Source organism: Dendrobium catenatum, unplaced genomic scaffold (assembly GCF_001605985.2).
Source record: "Dendrobium catenatum unplaced genomic scaffold, ASM160598v2 fragScaff_scaffold_658, whole genome shotgun sequence".
Taxonomy (NCBI): domain Eukaryota; kingdom Viridiplantae; phylum Streptophyta; class Magnoliopsida; order Asparagales; family Orchidaceae; genus Dendrobium; species Dendrobium catenatum.
Genome location: NW_021319120.1, coordinates 317,500 through 334,461, shown reverse-complemented (window position 1 = coordinate 334,461; position 16,962 = coordinate 317,500). Strand labels below are relative to the sequence as shown.

The following is a 16,962-nucleotide window of genomic DNA, read 5'->3' as shown; positions in this document are numbered from 1 at the left end:
GGGATATACTCAAAGAGTTCGTTAAGTGTCCATTGATCAATATTTTATTTTGCAATTTTAGTATTGGTCTAGTTCACAAATAGTGTTAGCTTGAGAAGGTGCAGTTGAATTCTTGTGGATTGATCGAGAAGTTCTACCTTGAGTGCAAATTCATTGTGAGAGGGGGAGTAATATCATGAAACCGCATATAAGCTTTTAATTGTTTCATGAGTTAAGAGATTGATTAGTTATTACTAGTGTGAGGACTATTGTGAGTATGTGATTAACATCTAAATTATTTTAATTAGTGCTGATAAGGATGATTAATTAGTTGAGTTTGTTTAGTATTCTATGAATATTCATAATTATGGAGGATAAAACAATGTTTTCTTTTCTTGTAGTAAATTTTTATTTCTTTCTATGAATCAAAATATTTTTTTTTTTTCTAAAAAGATAATCAGAAAAAATTGAAATAAAATGCTGCGAAGATTCCCTTAGCTTCACCAGCGGTGCCCACATCACATCTACATAAAATCTGCGCATAACTGAGCTTCAGGAAAGACTAGAAGCTCCTTGCGGAAACAGTTGGATGATGGAAGCTCTTTTCTCCACCACTCCATCTCTCAAAGCCTTTTCCCCTTTCTTCTCTTCCTCCTCTAACTTCAATACAAAACCAGCTCGCAATATTTTCTCTTCAATTTGCACTACAACTTTGGGGAGGAATCGAGTTCGTGATCGGACTTTTTTAAGGATCTCTGCGTCTGCTCAATCTGGGCCATCTACCACGCAGACCATTACTTCAGTTTCTGAAATCCCTTTGAAGATGAAGGCATGGGTCTATGAAGAATATGGAGATGTTAATGTCCTGAGGTTAGATGAGGGGGTTTCCGTGCCTGAGGTTAAAGAGGACCAAGTGCTTGTGAAGGTTTTTGCTGCGGGACTCAACCCTGTGGATTATAAAAGGAGGCAGGGGAAGTTTAAGGCTACTGACTCTCCATTACCTGTGAGTTCATGATGCTTGAACTCTTGTGTGTGTGTGTTTTATCTCTTTCTTTTTGTCAAATTTAGTTCATTTTGTTGATTTTTTTTTGGAACAGTTGTATGTGTTGCTTGGTTGTGTATATGTTGAAACTTTAATGCGATATTTTGGTTCAGAATTTGATACAGGATTCAAGGTTTGAGGGTAAATATATTAAACAAACTTGTTTGCTCTTTTGTCAGAGGGATTATGGTTTTAAATTCAGCAAATGTAATTTTTAAACATCATTTGAGATTTAGGTGCGTCGCGTTATCTTTTTTTTTTTTCAGTCTAAATTTAGTTTTAGCTTATGAGTGCGATCGGGCCTTTTTTTTTTAATCTAGCTTTGATGAGATGTTTGGTAGGGAATAATGGTTTTAGGATGATTTTTGAGAATTTTGGAGGGTAATGATTTGAGATAGATGATTTATGTGAAATTTAACACAACTGATATGATAGTTATGGCCCCCTTTTGCTTTGAGAGAGAACAATAATCCCTAAGGTTTAATTAAAATAAAGGGTAGGGCGATCTCCAATGAGATGATTTTCTATGAATTACACCTCCAACTTACACGCATAAGATTAGAGATTGAAAGAAGGATTTTTATTCAAACAAAGATGTTAAGTTACATTACTTACATGTCTTAGAATCTATTTTAGACTTCAATTTCTTCAAAAAATCATTTTGCTTCAAGTCCATGATATGTGAATTTTGACAAAATTGTCACATGCTCATGCATAAGAAACCACTACTAAGTTATCAAAAATGTACATGTAGAGTTTCCTCAATAGGAATAGAAGTCATGCATCTCCTACAGGAGGCAGAACCAGAAATCCACCACAGGAAATTAGTGGCTAAGGAATCCCACATCAACTATAGAAATCTTTTACCCATTATAGGAGATTAGTGCCATTGGAAAATAGTCTTTCTTTAGGGTTTTTTTAATATTCTTAAAGAATTTTATATGCTTAAAATTAGATAACACTTAATATATAATTAATATTACTATGACCTCACATTAGAAATTTCGCAACATATAAGATTTTATTATAATGTAAATTTGACGTTTTGTATTTTATTAAATAAAGTTTTCATTCCCAGTAGCCGTAAAAGGAGATTTTTAAATCTGACATTGCTTGTGCGTTAATTGTCTTCCGGGATAATTTCTTCAAGTTTAATGTTCCTTCTATTCTTATAACAAAGTTGGTTCTAGTTTGTACATTTCAGCATCATTACTTGTTCATTCTTTTATGCGGCAAAAGAAAGTACAACTAACTTTCGCAAGACAGCCTTTCTCCAAGAAAATCAGATACTAGCATTGATATTGCATGCTAGAAGCCAATAAATCAATATCTTTCAACTAACAAATTTTTTTTCTGTTATCATTATAGACTGTTCCAGGTTATGATGTTGCTGGTGTAGTTGTCAAGGTGGGAAGCAAGGTAAAGAACCTAAAGGAAGGAGATGAAGTATATGGGGATATCAACGAGAAAGCTTTAGAGTATCCTAAACAGTTTGGATCGCTTGCTGAATACACTGCAGTTGAAGAAAAATTGCTGGCCTTAAAACCCAGCAATCTGGACTTTGCATTAGCTGGAGGGCTACCTCTAGCTATCGAGACAGCAAATGAAGGCTTAGAGAAAGCTGGATTCTCTGCTGGTAAATCTATTCTTGTATTAGGTGGTGCAGGTGGGGTTGGATCTTTGGTGATTCAGGTAAAATTTTCTATAAACCTTCAAACTAAAGTTGACTATAACGCATTTGTAGAAAAAATAAAAAATGCTTGGACAACTACTTTGCGTACATCTCTTATTTTCTTAATGAATGGCATGCCTTTCTTATCTTAATCCTTTTTAGCAAGTAATCTTTCTGCCATTTTGAGTTGCAACACATGTCAAAGTTATAAGTCACTTGTGAAATATGTGGCTAATTCCTCATTATCAGACTATGCTGGCCAATACAAAAATTTCTCAACAGCCATGATGGATTTTGTCATTGATAAATATTAAGTTTAATAAGCATTGATTTTGCTAAGTATTATGTTAGAACTTCATGAGGAATTCTTGAGAGCTTTTTGAGATTTTCTTGATGTTCTTGTAAGAGAGAGAGGGAGAAGAGGAAAGAGACCAGATTTTTTTTTTTTTTTTTTGAAGAGAAGAGAGCAGAATTTGGAGGAGGAAAACTAGCCTAAAGCTTTATTCAAATTTTTCCAAATTTTTACATCAGTGTATAATGCCTATATATAGGCATTTGCATTGTTGTGGTAACCTACAGGATCAATTTATCCTAAAATTGGACCAACACCTTACATAGTAGTTCTTAAATGTCGCACAAATAGATTATTGGAGCTTTATATAGTGATATGTTTGTAAAGTACTATGTTAAATTTTATTTTTTCTGTAGTTGGCAAAGCATGTTTATGGTGCATCAAGAGTTGCTGCCACTTCAAGCACAGGTAAGTTAGAGCTATTGAAGAGTTTGGGAGCTGATTTAGCAATTGACTATACCAAGGAAAACTTTGAAGAACTGCCAGAAAAATTTGATGTGGTATATGATACTGTTGGTAAGTTCCTTTGTCTCTTGTCTATCCATCATCAGTTTTATTCCAACTGTTTATAACCAATCTAGTTTATTGCTAAATGAGGTATTAAGTATGCTTTATTAATTTTTTAATTCTTCTTTTATCCAAAAGGTTATTGGGTATGACAATGAAGATCATATCGTTACTAGAATCTCACCCACTCAATAAATTATTTAAAAATTTAAGATGTCTTTATATATGGGAAAATTTTAAGACTAAGCCTAATTATAAATTGTATTAAGAGTTTAAGCATGGTTATAAAAAAATTTAAAAATAGACAAAATCGACTGTTAAACGGGTGACTTATGATGACTAGGCTAAGCTGAGTCAGATGGTCGTTATACTGATTAGTCAAAGAGCGAAAAAAAATAATTACCCATAAGTCGCCCGTTTGACGGGCGGGTGACTTACCCTTGTTAATTAAAAAAAATTAAATACTTTTTTGTGAGTACTATTTGAAAGTTAAATTAAAAAAAAAAAAATCTACAAATAGTGCAAGAAGATGATGAGTCATACAAAAATTTTATGTAATCATTTTTTTTTTTTTTGCTTGTACTATAAAATTTTAAATTTGATGTTACTATTCAAAGATTTTTTTTTTTTTTTAGTTGTATTGTCAAATCAAATCTAAGAAATTGTATTATCAAATCACAATAATGACATATCAGTATGTGTTGTAAAATCACTTTTTAGTGACAGCTCAGTGTGTGTTATCATATTAGTTTGTAATGATATATGCCTATCTGGTGACCTTGGTTCCCCCAATCTCGCATGAATGTATAAATATGCAATGCTGTAGTATACTCAGGGTTAAATTAATTTGCATATTCTTATTGAATAGATCATCATGTACTCACCAGTTATGAATTTAATTTGGAACACTCCAACGAAATAGATGATTCAAGAGGGTTGTATTCATTTGAAAGAAAGTTTGGAGTTACCCACTTATGAAATTTTTGAAGCAAAGGCAAAAACAAATGAATATTTTGGATGTTGTATACATTTTTTGAATAAAGATGACGATTGTGCATTGTGGCATGTACATGATGAAGTTATGAAAGTTAAGTTGTATAGGGCCGGTAATGATCTTAAAGATGTGAGCTGGAGATATGTACAACAAAGGTTCAAGGATGATACTCAGCATTGGGTGCGTTGCAGTTCCTCAAGTGTCGAATTCGTGAGATCAGACGCGATAAGGAAGATTGTGTTGAGCATATTATTGAAAGATCATTGCTCGATGTTTGATCATTGTATTCTTTATCACATGTGGCTTCATCGAGAGGATCATTGATGGGGACATCAGATTTTGACATGTGTACCATCGCCGGAGGCGCTGATCGACGGCCATGATTCAGAGTCTTTATTTTTGATGTTTTATTTTATTCATGTCATTTATATTTCTTGTCTTTTTCCTTTTGTACCCCTATGAGAGAATTAATGTTTGTTGTTGCCCAAGGGCATTGTAGTCTTTTACTTTCCGTATGCCTGTTGAGCCTATATAAAGGCTTGGTCTTTGTATTTTGGATAATTTACTTAATGAATGAAAATTTGCTCTCTTTGTTCTCTTTGTGAGTGCATGAAAAGATCTCTTAGTGAGTTCTTCCTTTGAGATCTCTTAGTGAGTTCTCTAGTTTTATTTTATTTTGTTTGTTCATCATCTCCCTCTCATTAGAAGCTCCACAAAAATCCCTTTCCCCTAACCCCACCGCCGGCCCTTCCTTGGATCTCGTCGTCGGCCACCACCACCATCCCGGCCAAACACCTCCTCGACGCTCCTTTCCCCATCCGGTCCACTCCCCTCTCTCATCCAATGTTGAATTTGAAATTTAGAATTCAAATTTTGAATTCTTTCCAAATTTGGATTCCAAATTAGGAAAGTTTGCATGATTGAATCAAATTTCAATTTACTTTAATTTGGAGTTTTCAAAATCCTTGTCCACATCATCCACCTAAATTTGGAAACTCTTCTCCCTCTCTCCCCAACTCTCTCTCCCTCTATTCATGCCGCCGCCCCCCCTATCAAGCCCCCAATTAAGTTTGCATTCAATCCCCTTTTGTGATTTGAAATCACAAATTAAATGCAAATAATCCTCCCTCCAATTTTACTAAAACTGAAAATAACTTCAGTTTTTTTTTAAACTCCTCCTTTCTCTCCCCACCGTTGGCTCCACATTAGCTTCACCGAATTTGTTTTTTTTTTAATTAATGCCTTAATTGCATTAATTAGGATTTTCAAATTCCATCATTATTTCCCTCCTAAAGTCATAAAACTGAAATCAAATTCAGTTTTCTAAATTTCGCCATCTCCCCTCACCCTAACCCCACCGCTGGCCTTCCCCTCTTCTCTCCAACCCGCCGACCACCCATCTCCCTTTCTTTGAGAATTGATCGCGGCAACCTTTCTATCTCTCCTCGATGATGTATGGAGGAACCCGAGTGGAAATTCGGGTTTGAATACGATAACCAAGGGAGAGTTAATATGCTCTGATCGTCGTTCTTCGACGTCGGCTTTGACTTCGACGACACCGTCGAAGAATACTTGGATCGGATCCTACCAACGCTAGTGGATTCCATCGACGACCACTTCTCCTTCTACACGTGGATCATCAAAGGTCGTCGTCACGTGTCTCCTCCACATCCGGCGCCATCCTCTTCTTCCCTACAGATCTACGGCATCGTCATCCTCGGAGTGGTTTCAACACTAGCATGTTTCTTCTTCTCCCAACGAACCTAGAAGTAGATGAATGAGCGTGGCCTCAAGGTGAGACAATCACTTTGTTAACCGCCAGATTCTTGTTGACCACTCATTTCCATTACTTTATTGAAGTTGTTATTTTATAGAACTTGTAAACTTAGTTGAAGTTGATTGGCTAGACTTTGTTAACTTCTAAGATTTTCATTGAATCGTTAAATTAGAGAAGCTTGGGATTGTATTATCATTACTTTAACGAACTTCTATTAATTTTCTAAGAAATAATTCCTGGTTTCACATCAATCATTTCTTGTTAGTTCAATTGAACTTTAATGGGAGTTCTTGAGTTAGGAGTTAAGGAGTTTCTGAATGCAGCAGACTGACAGTATATTCAATAAGAGTTTGAGTACCACTTTAAATACTGTATAACTCAAACACAACTTCAATCACGCATGCATATTATTAAAAAAATATAATTTAATATAATTATTAAGATGTTTTTTCCATCTTAAGTTTAATTTTATCTACTAATTTTATAATGTAATATCTTTAATATTTTGTAATGCTTATTTAATGATAATGTAATAGTTATTTTTAGTTGTTAATTAATATATTAGTTATATTTTTGTAACGTAAAAACTATTATGTTTAAAGTTAAATTGATTCATTACCATTTTATTATTTTATTGCTTTAAGCTAAATAATTAAAAAAAGATATCATCTAGTCATGTAAAAAAATTCATTAATAACATGGTACTAAATTAAATGATTCATAACATAAGCATAATGAAGTAGATAAAATGATCAATTAATGTTGCCTACGTGGCCTCAGTGGCAATCCATCAGTGCCTGGAGTGTAATTCTGTGGAAGTCATTATAGCCTTTGACATAACATGTGATGTTCCTCCACATTAACTTCTTCCTCAGTTATGTCATCTGTATGAAGGGAGCTTGGTACAAAATCTGGCCTAAGGTATTCTTCCAAATCTATTGGCACCTGGTAACTAAAGAGGTCATCTGATGACACTTGATCAGGATAAGAAGAGGGTCCAACAAATCAACTATAATGCTGAGAAGCATCTTCGGTCATGGAAAATGGTGTAGCATGCTCACTTCTATCATCAAAGTATCTTTAATTCCAAATATGTAACTGTTTGCGAAAACCACGGCAAAGCTTCACCACCGTGTTTAAGTCCTTATGTTATTGTGTATCATCTGTACCATTGAAGTGATGTCGCAAAGCATGTTCTGTACCCATGAAAAAATCCCTTTGAATTAACAAGATAAATTTTTAAAATTATTTTACAACAAATTTCATCTAAGAAATTAACACTATGTTCCATATTAACGTACCAGAAGGCACTCTAAGGGAGCTCTAGGATATATCATGGTGGGAGTTTCAACAGTTGCCTTCAATATGTATAGTGTTTCCCATGACTTGTATCACTGTAGGTACTAATGCATCAAGTAGTCACTGTGATGATCGAGAAGCTCCCCTGTAATTATATATCTACGTCTGTTCTCCCATATGACAATGTGGGCTTGGTGGTACAACTTCCAATCCATGTCTGGTTTCTCACGACTATCTACCCTTTTGAAGTTCGAGTTTATAGGTTGTATGTCAATAGTGGGGCACAATCCAAATAATTGTAGTACTTTATCTGGCAAGTTCCACTCAACCATCTTCCAACTAATCAGAGGCACTCATGCAATCCAAATGTTCTCACCTATCAGACAAATTTGTGCGACCTGGGCATGAATATCAGGCGTGTATGGCTACCAAATTACATACATTCAATAATTACTTAGATGAATTGAATAAAGCAAGTAAATTATGCATTTTTTAACATTAAGAAATTATTTGGGTATCAAGCAAATCATTGAGCTCATCTCTATAGCTAATGATGTTACCAACGGACAACTCTTTTAACTGATCCTCATTCCATCTATTATGAATGTATCATAAATAAACTAAATTTATTTGCATATAGTATTATTAATAAATTAAATAAATTAAATTATTTCATACTTGAACCCAACACTAAGATCATGGACTTCCACTGAAAAGAAAACATTAAGTATTGGTTGTTCTACATATAGATGCTTCAAAGCCCAGATCTGTAACAAATAAATGCATCCAGTTATGTTGGCTCTATTTAGTTGTGTTGCTTCTCCTAACTCCTTGTACAAATGGGCTAAAATTGCTCTCCTAAGAGAGTATGTACTAAAAACTGTCAAATCCTCCATAATAGTAAGGCACTGTAAGTGTATCTTTGAACCTGAAGTATCCGGGAAAAGATGACAGCCTAATATGAATAATATGTAAGCTCGAACATGCCTTCAAAAATCCATATCGTTCAAGTTCAAGTCTAAGTAGGAGTTATGCCAAAATGTCTATCTCAATAATCTGAGGGGAATACAAGTTTGTGCATATGTCTGTCCCATACGAAATCTGGATGTGATGTGATGATCGAATTGGTCATGGTATAGAATATATGGTAGTGAATGACTCCCTAGTAGGTCATCGTAGCAATTTGGCCAACTCAGCGCCTCAGCCAACGTCTCCCTGCTCAAACAATAGTATGACTTATCATATGAAGACCATCTATAAGGACACCCAAAATCATAGCAACATCCTGTTAAGTATTGGTCATCTCGTCAACTGTAAGGTGAAAACTATTTGTCTGTGGTGATCACCTCTCCACTAAAGTCGTCAACAGATGGTGGTTGATTCTTAAATATCTCATTTGGCTTACACAATCTAGATCAACCATTCTTAAAGCATCCATAAATCTTGGAAAGTTAATCCACCATTCATGTACCATTAAAAAATGTAATACTACTTTCAATATTATTCCCAACGAAGACAGCTAATTAGTAGCTGTCAGCTTAAACATTCACCATAATCATAATAAGTATAATGAAATGTGATGTACCCTATCAGGATGCTCTGCCCTATATGTACTATGTAACGAAACAATGCTATGATGGAGCTGAGTTGGAGGTGGAGCATCACTAGTACCTTTTCCTAAAGGCTCTTCGGAGGCTCGTTTCTTTCTACGGCATCGTTGGTCAGTTGCATTTAACCTGAAAAAATTAAGAGAATTAAGACTACGTATTAAGCAATCAGAACATAAATTATACTACGAAATCAACATTAGCAAATCAACATTTACCAAAAATTCATATCAATATTAATGTTGATTTCGTAGTAAAATTTATTTTCTGATTGCTTAATACGTATTTTTAATTCTCCTTATTTTGTCGGGTCAAATGGCAACTGACTAACGATGTTTTAGAAAAAAATGGGCCACCGATGAGCCTCCAGAAGAGGGTATTAGTGATGCTCCACCTCTAACTCAGCTCTATCCTAATATTGTTTCGTTATGTAGTGCACATAGGACAGTCCATCCTAATGGGGTCTATCACGTTTCATTATACTTATTATGATTATGATGAATGTTTAAGTTAACTGATACTGACTAATTGTCTTCATATGAAATAATATTTAAAGCAGCATCAGATCTTTTAATGGTAAACAAATGACTGGTTAATTGCTCAAAGTTTATTGATACTTTAAGAATGGTTGTGCTAGTTTGTATACGTCAAATGAGATATTTAAAGATGGACCACCATCTATTGATGGCTCTAGTAGAGAGATGGTCACCTCAGACAAACAATTTTTACCTTATAGTTGGGTGAGATGACCATTACTTTGCAAGATGTTGCTATGATTTTGGGTTTCCATATAGATGATTCAGATTTGATAGGTTATACTGTTGTTGGAGCAAGAAGACGTTAGTTGAGCTAGCCAGATTGCTCCGATGACCTACTAGGGAGTCATCCACTACCAGATATTTTATATCATGACCCGTTTGATCATCGATCACATCCATATTTCTTATGGAAACAGACATATGCAGAGACTTTGTATTCCCTTCAGATTGTCGCGATAGACGTTTTGGCATGACTCCTACTTAGACCTAAATGATATTAATCTTTGTAAGCATGTTCGGACTTATATATTGTTCATATTGGACTGTCATCTTCTCTCGGATAGTTCAAGTTCAAATATATATTTACAATATCTTACTATTATAGAGGATTTGACAGTTTTTAGAGCATACTCTCTTGGGGGAGCAATTTTAGCCCATTTTTTACAAGGAGTTGGGAGAACCAACATAGCCCAACAGAGCCAATATAGTTGGATGCCTTCATTTGTTACAAATCTTGGCTTGAGAGCATCTATATGTAGGAGAATCAATGCTTCATGTTCCCTTTCCAGTAGAACTACATGGTCTTAGCATTAGATTCAAGTATGAAATAATCTAATCTATTTATTTTATTAATAATATTATATGTAAATAAATTTAGTTTATTTATGATTATTTGTAATAGGTGGAATGAGGATCGACTAAGAGAGTTGTCCGTCGATAACATCATTAGCTATAGAGATGAGCTTGATGGTTTGTTTTATAGCAAGGTAATTTTTTAATGTTAAAAAATGCGTAATTTATTTACTTTATTTAATTCATCTAAGTAATTGTTGAATAAGCTGGTAATTTAACAGCTATACACGCCTGATATTCATGCGCATGTCGCACATAATTGTCTGATATGTGAGGACATTTGGACTGCACGAGTGCCTCTGATTAGTTGGAATATGGTTGAGTGGCACTTACCAAATAAAGTATTTGGATTGTGCCCCACTACTAATGTCCAACCTATGGATCCGAGCTTCAAAAAGGTAGATAGTCGTGGGAAATCAGACATGAATTGGATGTTGTACCACCAAGCCCACATTACAATATGGGAGAGGAGGAATTGATATATAGTTACAGAGGAGCTTCTTGATTAGCAGTACTACTTGGTGAATTAGTACCTACAGTGGTACAAGTCATGGGCAACACTATACATGTTAAAGACACCTATTGAGGACCTTCATTTATCAGGTGTCAGCAAATTTGGAAGCATACCTTAGTCCAAATTTTGTATCAACCTCCCTTCATACATATGACATAGCTGAGGAAGAAGTTGTTGTGGAGAAATATTATATGTTACGTCAAAGGCCACAACAACCTCCACAGCATTACACTCCAGGCACTAATGAATTACCACAAAGGCCACGTAGGCGACGTTAGTTAATCATTTTGTGTACTTCATTATGCTTATGTTATAGATCATTTAATTTAGTATCATGTTATTAATTAATCTTTTTTACTTGATTAGATGATGTCTTTTTTAATCATTTAGCTTAAAGGAATAAAACAGAAAAATGGTAATTAATTAATTTAACTTTAAACATAAAAATTTTTATGTTACCAAAATACAACTAATACATTAAATAACAACCAAAATATAATAACTACATTACCATCAAATAAGCATTATGAAATATCAAAGATATTATATTTTAACATTAGTAAATAAAACTAAACTTAAAACATAAAAAACATCTTAACAATTATATTAAGTTACATTTTTGTAATTATAATACGCAGGGGCGATTGAAGTTGTCTATGTTGGACAACATTTGAAATGGTACTCAAACTTTTGCTGAATATACTGCTAGTCTGCTGCATTCAGGAATTCCTTAAATCCTGACACAAGAACTCCCATTAGGGTTCGTTAGGACTAACAAGAAATGATCCTCTCGATAAAGCCATATGTGATAAAAAATATAATGATCAACATCGAGCATGATCTTTCAACAATCTGCTCAACATAACCTTCCTTGTCGCGTCTGATCTCACAAATTCGACACTTGAGGAACTGCAACGGTACCCAATGCTGAGTATCCTCCTCGAACCTCTATTGTATATATCTTCAGCTCACATCTATAAGATCATTGCCGGTCATATGCAGCTTAACTTTCATAACCTCATTATGTACATGTCACAATGCACAATCTTCATCTTCGCTCCAAAAATGCATACAATATCGAAAATATTCATTTGCTTTTGTCTTTGCTTCAAGAATTTCATCAGTGGGTAGCTCTACCCTCTTGAATCATCTGCTTCGTTGGGGCACTCCAAATCAAATATATAAATAGTGAATACATGATGATCTATTTAATAAGAATATGCAAATTAGTTAAACCCTGGGTATACCACTACACTGCATATTTATTGTGAAAGCTGTTTTTCCTTCCAGGTTCATCCGGACGAAGTTGGATCGTCTGGGACGATCGGTATAGGTTGTAAAGGAAATTCTGGACAGATAAGTTCGTCCCAGGACGAAATGGGGTTCGTCTGGACGAAATTTTTTCAGAGAGCAACTCGTTCAGGTACGATTACTGTACACGTCTGAAAGAATTTTTTCTAGAGGAAAAATCGTCCCGGGACGATTTGCGATTGTCCGGGACAATCTGGTTGGATATATATGGAAATGAGATATTTTGAAGAGAGAGAAAAAGGCAGGAGAGACAAAATCGAAGGAGAAAGAAAAAAAAAGTGATTTTTGGGCGACTTCTGTCTGTTTTCGTCTGTAGCTGTAGTTGAAAAAGTTGACCGACTCGAGGTAAGGCACATTCCGCCTTTCTTAATTTTCAGAAACGAAGATTTTGACGACTTTTCTGTTTCGGATTTTATTTCCGTTAGCGAATAATTGATTTCGTTTTATACTGATAAAGGTTTTACTGCGTAACTTTTGGTATGTTTATGAGATGACATTTGTGCACGTTTTGTGTATTTTCTGGAATATTTTTACCGGGTATTTTGAATTCGGCGGTGTTTTAATCGAATAATAAATTATTTGAGAAATCTAAAAATAAGTTTTGTTCTGAAAAATTCTGTATATCTATTCTGTTCTGGTGCTATAAGCACAAAGGGAGACATAAGGGGCCAGAATCTGAGATTCTGTCAGTGTCAGGGAAGGGAGGCATAAGGGGCCAGAATTCGTCGAGATTCTGTTAGGGTCAGGGATATCTGATATGTGATATGTGAAATGTGATATATGAATTGTGATTTTATCTGATTTGAATTTTGATTTGTACGATCCGATCCGTTCTGTGATTAGAAAGTTTTATAAGATCTGTTCTGCACTCTGATTTGAATTCAAGTATATGTTTTGTCTGATTATATGAATTCTGTCTGATATTCTGATTTCTGTACGATTATCTGATTTCTGTACGGCTATTTGAATAAATGTTTCTGATGTGTTTTCGGATGTGAATTTCTGGAGATTTTGATTGGTGAGTGTAGTCTTGCTGAGCTGTTAGCTCATCCTTGTTTTCTGCGTGGTTTTCAGGTTCTGGGAAAGAGAATGAAGTCTTGGATTAACCGTTCAGTGTCTAATCAATGATTAGGTATTTTGTACTTTTGATTTTTGTACAGTCATGACTTTTCTGTTCTGTTTTCTGTCGGTAGCCATGCACTGTATTGTATATGATTATTTTGATGAAAGAAAGAAAAAAATAGTGGATACATTTCTTTATATGTATTTGAAGTTTATAACAGCTCTGTGTTTCTGTTTGTTTGAATACTTGGAAGAAAGTTTTGAAGCAAATTCCAAAGCTAGATCTTGGATTTTCTGTATTTGTCGCGGCCCGACGCGAAGAGATTCGTTCCGGTCGGGTTGGGTCGTGACATTTATACCCTCATGCGAGATTGGGGAATCAAGGTCACTAGATATCATTACAAACTGATATGAAAATACACATTGAGCTGTCAGCCTGTCAGTATAAAATGATTTGACAGCACATATTGATCTGTCAATATGAAATGATTTGATAATATAATTTCTTAGATTTGATTTGCAATACAACTCAGAAAAAAAAATTGAATAGTAAAATCAAATTTAAAATTTTATAGTACAAGCTAGAAAAAATGATTATATAAAATTTTTGTATGACTCACCATCTTCTTGTACCACTTGTAGACTTTTCTTTTTAAATTTAAACTTTTAAACAGTACTCATAAAAAAGTATTTAATTTTTTTTTTAATTAACAAGGTTAAAAGTCGCCCCCTTAAACGGGCGACTCATGGATAATTACTTTTTTTCGTTCTTTGTCTACTTAGCATAATGGTTATCTGATTCGGGCTTAGCCTAGTTAGCATAAGTTGTTCATTTAACTAGCAATTTTGCCTATTTTTAAATTTTTATAGCAATGCTTAAGCTCTTAATATAATTTATAGTTAGTCTTAGTCATAAAACTTTCCCCGGATAAAATGAGATCTAGAAGGAAGAGGAAAGTTTTTTAATTAGATGCAAGTCGCTTGCTTAACAGTTGACTTACAAATCGCCCATTCATGGGCGACTTATATGCAACATCAATTTGCAACTTCCTCGCCACATTCGTCCTTAACCATTTTAGTCAAGCATAAGTCGCCCGTTTAATAGACGATTTTGCCTATTTTTTTATAATTATGCTTATACTCTTAGTACATGGTTAGTCTTAAAATTTTCCCTTTATATATCATATATTTTTAATTATGTATATAATTTTTTACAAAATTATTCAATTCACACTTCAATTATGAAAATAAGATTAACTATAGTGACCTTAGCACCCTAAATGAAAATAAAGATTTATGTTTTTTATCGGCGTATTAGTAAAACTGAAGTTAGAGAGGCTTTAAAGAAAACGAAGGGTGGAAAAGCTGTTGGACCTGATGATATTCCAATAGAGATGTGGAAATGCTTAGGAGATGAAGGAATTTCATGGCTTACTAAACTTTTTAATACTATTTTGAAGACTAAGAAGATGTTAGATGAGTGGAGAATGAGTGTGTTAATTCCTATTTTTAAGAATAAAGGTGATGCACAAGATTGTGCGAATTATAGAGGTATTAAGTTAATGTGTCATACTTTAAAACTATGGGAGCGAGTTATGGAGCATAGGTTGTGGCGTGATACTAATGTTTCTCAAAATCAATTTGGATTCATGCCGGGTAGGTCGACTATGGAAGCCATACATTCATTAAGAGGTTTGATGGAGAAATATAGAGAAAATAAGGAGGATCTACATATGATATTTATTGATTTAGAAAAAGCATATGATAAAGTTCCAAGAGAAGTGCTATGGAGAGTTCTTGAAAAGAAAGGAGTCAATAATGCTTATATTCAAATCATTAAAGATATGTATGCAGGAGCTATTACTTGTGTTCAAACACAAGGTGGATTGACCAAGTATTTCCCTATTTCGGTTGGGTTACATCAAGGATCAGCCTTAAGCCCATATCTTTTTGCTTTAGTCATGGATGTTCTCACTAGACATTTGCAAGAGGATGTACCTTGGTGTATGCTTTTTGCTGATGATATTCTTCTTGTTGATAAGACTAGAGAGGGAGTTGAAGGTAAACTTGAATTATGGAGGTCAACCTTAGAGTCTAAAGGTTTTCGCTTGAGTAGATCTAAAACAGAATATATGGAGTGTAATTTTAGTAGTAATAGACCTAGTGAGGGGATTGTGACTTTGGACGACAAGTCATTAATAAGAGTACACGTTTTAGATATCTTGGATCAATTGTTCAGAGTGATGGTGAAATAGATGGGGATATTATCAACAGAATTCAAGTTGGATGGTTGAAGTGGAGGAATGCATCGGGCTTATTATGTGATAGAAATGTACCCCTCAAACTTAAGGGAAAATTCTATAAGATGGTAGTGAGGCCTGCAATGCTTTATGGTGCCGAATGTTGGCCATTAAAAGAGAAGCATAATACTAAGTTAAGTGTGACAGAGATGAGGATGCTCAGGTGGATGAGTGGCTTTACCCTTAGAGATAGGATATGAAATGAGCATATACGTGAAAATGTTGGAGTAGCTCCAATAGAAGATAAGATTAGAGAGATCGCCTTAGATGGTTTGGTCACATAAAAAGGCGGCCTTCCGACGACCCAGTTAGGAGAGTAGAGGTATTAGATTTGACTTATATTAAGAAAGATAGAGGCAGACCTAAAAAGACTTGGTTAAAAAATATTAGGAATGACCTTTCTTTATTAGATTTAAACGAGAATTTGACTTTTAATAGGACACAATGGAGAAAAAGGATTCATATAGCCGACCCCACGTAGTGAGATAAAGGCTTGATGTTGTGCTCGAAAAATAAAGAATTTTTGGCAAATCTTTTGGCTTATTTTAGCTACAAATCCATACATTTTTATTTTGAACGCAGTCAAAGAATACAGAATCCATTTGGAAAAAAATGCAAATAAAATAAAAAAATGATTTCCACAGCCATTCAAGAATACAACAGTCAGATTTCTATTCTATTTTCCGTATGCAAATGTTAAAAACTGTATAAAAGAACTCAATCAGCTGGAACTTAAAAAAAAAAAAACTCTTTGTATGCTTTAGTATTACTTTATCTCATTATTTCCATCTGTGTTTCCCTTTAAGTATCAGAAAACCTGCAGAGCAAAAATAAAGGATTTATACAGAAAGTAAAGTTAAACAAAACTATCATTCATAAAAAAAGAAGAAGCTATTTTTCAACTTTCATGATTTTTTCTTGTGGTTTATTGATAGGAAATACTTGAGTTAAGTAACTCTAAGGAAAATATTTGAGTTCGCAAGAAAACTTATCACTAATTGGTGAAATCAGCACCAAAAAGATGTATTGCAATAAGAGAATCAAAACCAAATAAACACAAAACAAGATGTAAGTGATCCTCAATTCGAGAGGAGGATTATTCTCTCCCAACCACTAGACAAGAAGTCTAGAGCATAAGATGCCAAGAAACTTCAA

General features: G+C 34.3%; 1 protein-coding gene across 5 annotated transcripts; it reads left to right on the top strand.

Annotated features, from left to right (window-relative positions):
• The first annotated feature begins 521 nt into the window (after positions 1–521).
• Positions 522–13,566, top strand: LOC110093333 (2-methylene-furan-3-one reductase). 5 transcript variants are annotated; one of them, XM_028695556.1, is made up of 4 exons: positions 522–982; positions 2,390–2,713; positions 3,402–3,561; positions 4,421–4,545. In XM_028695556.1, the coding sequence occupies exons 1-4, from the start codon at positions 569–571 to the stop codon at positions 4,528–4,530; spliced, it is 1,008 nt and encodes a 335-aa protein (XP_028551389.1). In that variant the 5' UTR covers positions 522–568; the 3' UTR covers positions 4,531–4,545. The 5 variants fall into 5 exon arrangements, with proteins under 5 accessions (XP_028551389.1, XP_028551390.1, XP_020673840.2 ...); XM_028695557.1 differs by lacking the exon at positions 4,421–4,545 and adding an exon at positions 13,520–13,566 and having other exon boundaries at positions 523–982; XM_020818181.2 differs by lacking the exon at positions 4,421–4,545 and adding an exon at positions 12,425–12,489 and having other exon boundaries at positions 523–982.
• Positions 13,567–16,962: the final 3,396 nt, after the last annotated feature.

Coding starts and splice junctions, on each gene's coding strand:
- LOC110093333 (XM_028695556.1), top strand. CDS start 569: ATGATGGAAGCTCTTTTCTCCACCACTCCATCTCTCAAAGCCTTTTCC. Junction 983..2,389: donor CTACTGACTCTCCATTACCT/GTGAGTTCATGA, acceptor TTATCATTATAG/ACTGTTCCAGGTTATGATGT. Junction 3,562..4,420: donor TGTGGTATATGATACTGTTG/GTAAGTTCCTTT, acceptor CTTATTGAATAG/ATCATCATGTACTCACCAGT.